Consider the following 6,634-nt stretch of genomic DNA (forward strand, 5'->3'; position numbering starts at 1 on the left):
CGACGAATCGCCTAAAAGTGTTTAGGAGGCAAAACCCCCAGCAGGCGACATATCGCTTAAGCAGTCCATACGGGATCGTACAATTATGTGACTTAGCTCTAAATGATGTGTTTAAAAGCTCTAATCCTACTTGTTGAACTTAATGACTATGCCCACATTATAAACAAAGGTTATTGGAGTTGAAAAGTCTTGATCACTCTTTTCAACTCTCTCTAACCCCTCTCTATCTGGCTTTGAAAGACCATAAGTTTTCTCCAAGAAACTCACTAAGTATTTCTTGAATTGGTAAGTTTCAAAGGTTTGATCAATCTTAAATCTCCTTCTATCTTGGTGAAGCTTCAAGTAATAATGGGAAGGTTAGGAATCAAGATTTTTGGACAACGATGTTAATTTGTGTGTAAGCCATAGATGTTTCCCAAGTTTGACGATTCAAGTTGCTAAAAACAAAAAGTTGTATCTCTCTAAACCCTAACTTTTTATTTGTGTCATTCTATTGTGTTTATGTTGATAGTATTGATGATTAAATGTTTTTAAGTTCATCTTATAATCATTTAATCTTATAATCTTTAAACATCAAATTTTGCATTTATTAAGATCTACATTCATACTTTGAATTTGAATCTTGATTAGAATTTTGATTAGCTTCTAGAGTTTGCAATATTGAATTATTCTCATTGTTCATTGTTGATTTAAAAAGTGTAATGCCATAAATTCCCAACACCATCGACAAACTCCATTTTGTTCTTAGCACTGAGGGATATGGTCATAGAACATTTGCATGACTGAAAGTTTGTTTCAGTAAGAGTAGGAGATGCAATAAGCATACCATGGTGATCTCTAGTGCTGAGGTATTATGAACTACCGAAATCCTCATGTGCAGGTGGATCAACATTGTTGGTAAGTGGGTCAAAATGATTAGAAGAGGAAGCAAGTTTGCCATTGATAACAAAGGCATGAACTCGTCGAGGAGTTGTGCGAGCAGCAACAGTGGAGTCGGTTGCCAAAGCTGTGGGATCTTGACCTTGATTTACAGTGCTTCTTGTGCATGGATGAACCATAGCGTTTAATCAAGAAGAAAGGGGTATTTTCTTGATACCATGTTAGAGAAATATAGTAGATGAAAGAATTGAAAGTATCGTGTATTGATTGAAAATGAATACAATATATAAAGGCAAGCTAGCCTGTCACAGTAACAGAAAAATATCGGTAAAGGTAACAAACTTTGTTGGTTATTTAACATAAAGGATAATACAGTATTATACTAAGGGGTGTTTGGTATAAACGTTTGGTTTGGCAGGAATGAGAATGTCAAATCTAACTCATATTTGGTAATTTTATATTTAATGACTTGGAAGTTTGTGTTTTCAAGTTGGTCTTATTTTTTTTAGCTTAATTTGAGAGCAATTTTAACCCTTTGAACATTTGAGTTTCACATTCTCTTAATCTAAAATTCTCTAACTTTACTCCCACAACCTCAAATCTCATACCAAACACCTCTACGGCTAATCTTAATAACAAAATGTTTTGTAGTGCTTTTCATTTCATAAGAATTAAATAAAAAGAAAAAGTTGTCTACTAGAAAATTCCAACCGGCATCCTGTTTTTTTTGGCATTCTCTCTATACCGGGTGAGTTTCTTCAGGGTCGTTTTACAATTTTTTTTTCTTTCTTTCTTTTTTTTAATGAATCTTTTCAACTTTATTTGATTTTTGAGAAAATGGGCTTTCTTTTTATTTGTTAGAATCTTTGCATTATCAATATTGTTTAATAAATTCTTTTTTAAAACAATATTCTTCAATAAATACAACAACCAGTAATCATTCATCCACTCGTGTAGTACTAAAATTGTTTTATTATTAATGTCTTATTGATCTATAAAATATACAAACTGCACGTACAACTTGCCATTTGATAATATGTATCTCAATAATGGAGTACCAAACGTCTTCATTTCTTACCTTTGTGGCGACAACGAACCACAACGACAAGCTTCTTAATAGCTTGCAAGGGGAGGGCACAATTGAGACTCAAAAACATTGTATGTGTTATGCCATTACTTGTAAGCAGATGTTAAGTATTTGCTCCAATTGTGAATTTGAAACAGTGTTGATATATCGGACATTACAAAAATTTCATTTCTTTGTACTGTTTAGCTTAATGAATTTTGAACTAGCTAGTTTGACCAAAAAAAAAAACTTCTATTGTTCAAATGTTAGATTCACTCTGATAACTTGGATATCTTCTAAATTTAGTTTAGTTAGCTCTTATTTACATGTTAACCAATCACCGTGGTCAATCTGATGCCATCGTGGCCTCCGTACTAACTAAATTCAAACCAATCTTAAAATGTTGATAGAAAGTTTTTCCTCTTCATATGTAATCTTTCCGGAGATGTTCATATCTGGCGCAAACAATTAGTAATAAGTGAAGCTAGGCACTTCAGTTCTGAACTTAATTTGTTTGGAAGAATTATCAGCAAAATTTTCAGAGAATTGTATGACCAAAATGTATGGTGAAAAATGTACAGGTGTATTTATATCTCATCGATGTACAAATACAGATGAAAAGTTGGTTCCCAGACTTTTCTATTGCTGAAGGAGTTTTGTATGCCTATGACTATATAACTATTGTCTACTTGTATTGAGCTAGTAGTTGAGGGTGTTGAGCAGAGAAACTCTAGTTTTGATCAAACGCCTGTAAAGGCTCTCAACTTCTCCTTCAAGATCTTGAATGCACAACTCTAGTGCTTTGAGGTCATTTTGTACAATCTCTTCAAGCTTGTTATCTGATTTCTTCAACTTCTGGCCTATGAAAATGGACAGTGCAGCATCAACACTGGCGAATTTGTTTAATTCGATTACCTCCTCACAAGATACTCTTTTGGAATTCATCATCTTGGAAACGAATGACCATTTGTTTGACTTTGATTGCAAATTTCTCCCGGAGATGAATGAAATTAATGATTGAAAAATGGCGAGAGTGATTGATTCAACATCTCTCAACACGCTAACAATTTTTACTGTCTCTTGATCCTTGTTCAGGGGACTGAAGTTGCATCTGTTCTCCATTGCCTTGCGTAGTGCCTTCTTCATCACTTTCCTAGAGGCCAAGAAATTCTTAATCTCGCAAGTTAGCTCTGTTTCACCACTGTATCTTCTGCGCATAACTGATTGAAGTTCTTGTGTGGCTTCTTTTGCTTGCAACAAGACATCCTTGGCAGTGTCGCATACATCCAAAAGTCTAAGAGATCCATCCAAAATCTCATCAAGACATTTCCGGTTCTGCTCTCTACACAAGCCTTGTTGATTAAGAGGCAGGCAAATTAAGTTATCAACACAATCATGTAGATTTTGAAGTCCGTTTAGTTTGCAGACGACAGTTGATGATGAAGTCGCTGCTTCGGAGGATCTTAATCTACACAACTGCTTGTCATATTCAGGAATGAGTGGATGTTGCTTGGAGTGCAAGCTATTGGAGCGAACGTGATGAGCTTCCATTTTTTTTATGAAAGGAAGAAGAGTTGGATAGCTATTGAATGTTGATGGATTTGGTTGCTTTTCCTTTGGCATATAATATCTATTTATATACTTTCATAATAACATGAACACTAGTGTTATTATATTATTGTGAGGATGTTGATGCTGTGTCCCCCCACCATCTGTTCCTCTCTGGCTATCAATAATATTTTAGACATGCATGTATCTTTCAGTTGGTGTGATTAGTTGTATATCTTATTAATATTTCATAATGAGCAATTATAAGATGCAATAGTGTACCACTGATAATGAAATCGCAGTTTGTTGGACACAAGATAAAGGCAATGGCCATTACATCCGGATCAACATACCTCCACTTGAGACAAGAGAAGTAGATTATACGCATATATATACAACATAATATGCCTGCTAAAGTAGGGCCACAGTGTAGGCTTCATTGCATTAAGCATGTGAAAGTCGATGATAATTATTGCAATTATATAACCATTGTTATCTCTCTTAAGAATTGGAATCATTATAACGCAATTGCATTTTTTTATTTAATTTGCATATAAAGTCCATGTATAAAATAGTTGTTCAACTACAAACGTGTTAATTAAAGTTTAGCTGTTTTTTTAATCATTATAATTTATATCTTTTACTTAAGAAACCTGTTGCGTATTTTGTCTTTTTTCTTTGAATAAATAATTTTCTTTCAAAACTGACTATTAAGTTAATGCCTTGTGGCCAAGTATGTTATGATTAATATGAATGTGGGCATATGAACAATCATATATACATGTAGGCGGAATTAATATATATAATAAACATATACAAAAAGAATCGAATATTGTATACCTCCAGCTATTGCTATTGATAACCTCGATCTAGCTTTAGATCTACAAAAGAAAAGGAACAGAAGTTAGAACGAGTACACGGGCTTCCAACCTCTCACTAACTCTTTTAGATGGAGTTACTGAAAGTCAGAATGAGTAGTGAGCTTGGGGACCGGTACTCTATATTTATAGGGTGAGATCTACCATCAGAGTCTCTGCCACAGATTGAGATATTTCCTCAATCAATTAGGATATGAAAAATCGGGTAACAACAAAATCAGGTAACAAACAATGTTGACCATTAATTATAATATTTTGTCAATATATTGAATCAATTAGTTGATTTTATATACCAAATAAATAATATTCTAACATTCTCCCACTTGGTCAGCATTTAAATTAATGTATTACTTAAGTCCGACGATCATCCCTGTTAGATAATAAACACATGAATCATGGCGATAGGTCCTCTTTTTATGACGAGTATTATCTTCCATGTATTACAATATATTTATTACATAACAATGTAATTTATGTGGCTATGTACTTAAACGAATAAACCTTATGTTTATTCAGGTCCTATGAAGATAAAATTTTCTCAAATAAAATTAAGATTCGCATAAATATGAGAAAACATCAAAATAAGAGTTTCATTGATAATAACTTCAGTTTGTACAATAAATTTACATAAGGGAACCAAGTCCCATGTTCACTACATGATCCTTGAATTTATGAGGTGGCAATCCTTTCGTCATAGGATCAGCAATCATCAATTCAGTGCTAATGTGTTGAATGACCACTTTATTTTCTTTAACACGTTCTCTCACAGCTAAGTACTTGATGTCGATGTGCTTGCTTCGACTACCACTCTTGTTGTTCTTAGCCATGAATACAGCAGCTGAATTGTCGCAGAACATTCTCAATGGCCTAGATATAGAATCTACAACTCTAAGGCCTGAAATGAAACTCTTTAGCCATACACCATGAGATGTAGCCTCAAAACACGAAACGAACTCGGCTTCCATAGTAGAAGTAGCAGTCAAGGTCTGTTTGTTACTCCTCCATGATATAGCTCCATCGGCAAACATAAACACGTAACCAGAAGTTGATTTACGTGAATCAGTACAACCAGCAAAGTCTGAATCTAAGTAGCCAACTACTTCTAGGTTGTCGGTTCGTCTGAACATGAGTTTGTAATCCTTAGTACCCTGAAGATAACTCATAACTTTCTTTGCAGCTTTCCAGTGGTCTAATCCCGGGTTACTCTGAAATCTTCCTAGCATTCCGACAGCAAAGGCAATGTCGGGTCGTGTGCACACCTGAGCATACATCAAGCTTCCAACAGCAGAAGCATATGGGATGTTCTTCATTTCTTCCTTTTCAAAATCATTCTTTGGACATTGGCTCAAATTTAATTTATCACCCTTAACGATAGGAGCAACACTTGGTGAACAATCTTTCATCCGAAATCTCTCTAAAACTTTGTTAATGTAGGTTTCTTGAGATAGACCTAAGATACCTTTGAATCTATCTCGATGGATCTTAATGCCAATGACATAAGACGCATCACCCATATCCTTCATCTCAAAGTTCTTTGAGAGAAATTGTTTCACCTCATGTAGCATGCCCTTATCATTGGTTGCAAGAAAAATATCGTCCACATATAAAACAAGAAAACAAATCTTACTCCCACTGACCTTCTGGTATATACATTGATCCATGACATTCTCTTCAAATCCAAAAGAAGAGATGACATCATGGAATTTTAAATACCATTGGCGGGACGCTTGTTTTAAACCATAGATGGACTTCTTAAGCTTGCACACCAAATGCTCACCATCACTAGAGGAGAATCCTTCTGGTTGTTTCATGTATACCTCCTCCTCTAGGTCACCATTTAGGAAGGCAGTTTTCACATCCATCTGCTGTAGCTCTAAATCGAAATGAGCAACTAATGCCAGGATAACTCTGAGGGAATCTTACTTAGATACCGGAGAAAAGGCCTCTGTGTAGTCAATTCCTTCTTTTTGAGTGAATCCCTTAGCAACAAGTCTCGCTTTGTGTCTCTCAATGTTGCCTAATGAGTCTTTCTTTGTTTTGAAGACCCATTTACACCCAATAGCCCTGGCCCCATTAGGCAACTCAACAAGATCCCAGACTCCGTTGCTTTTCATAGAATTCATTTCTTCATTCATGGCATTGTACCACAGTTCCGATTCTTTGCTATTCATAGCTTGTGAAAACATTTCTGGATCATTTTCGGCTCCAATATTGTAGTCAGATTCTTGCAAATACACAATGTAGTCACTAGGTATCGCCGATT

General features: G+C 35.0%; 1 protein-coding gene across 1 annotated transcript; it reads right to left on the bottom strand.

Moving 5' to 3' along the window:
- Positions 1-2,644: 2,644 nt before the first annotated feature.
- On the bottom strand, positions 2,645-3,496 carry LOC133815252 (uncharacterized). The gene has a single exon (XM_062248108.1). It carries the CDS (start codon positions 3,494-3,496, stop codon positions 2,645-2,647), a length of 852 nt encoding a protein of 283 aa, XP_062104092.1.
- Between the last annotated feature and the right edge of the window lie 3,138 nt (positions 3,497-6,634).

The sequence above is a fragment of the Humulus lupulus genome, chromosome 1 (genome assembly GCF_963169125.1).
Source record: "Humulus lupulus chromosome 1, drHumLupu1.1, whole genome shotgun sequence".
In the NCBI taxonomy this organism is placed as follows: domain Eukaryota; kingdom Viridiplantae; phylum Streptophyta; class Magnoliopsida; order Rosales; family Cannabaceae; genus Humulus; species Humulus lupulus.

Bases quoted from the DNA above. Each gene is read 5' to 3' on its own strand.
- LOC133815252 (XM_062248108.1), bottom strand. From the start codon at position 3,496: ATGGAAGCTCATCACGTTCGCTCCAATAGCTTGCACTCCAAGCAACAT.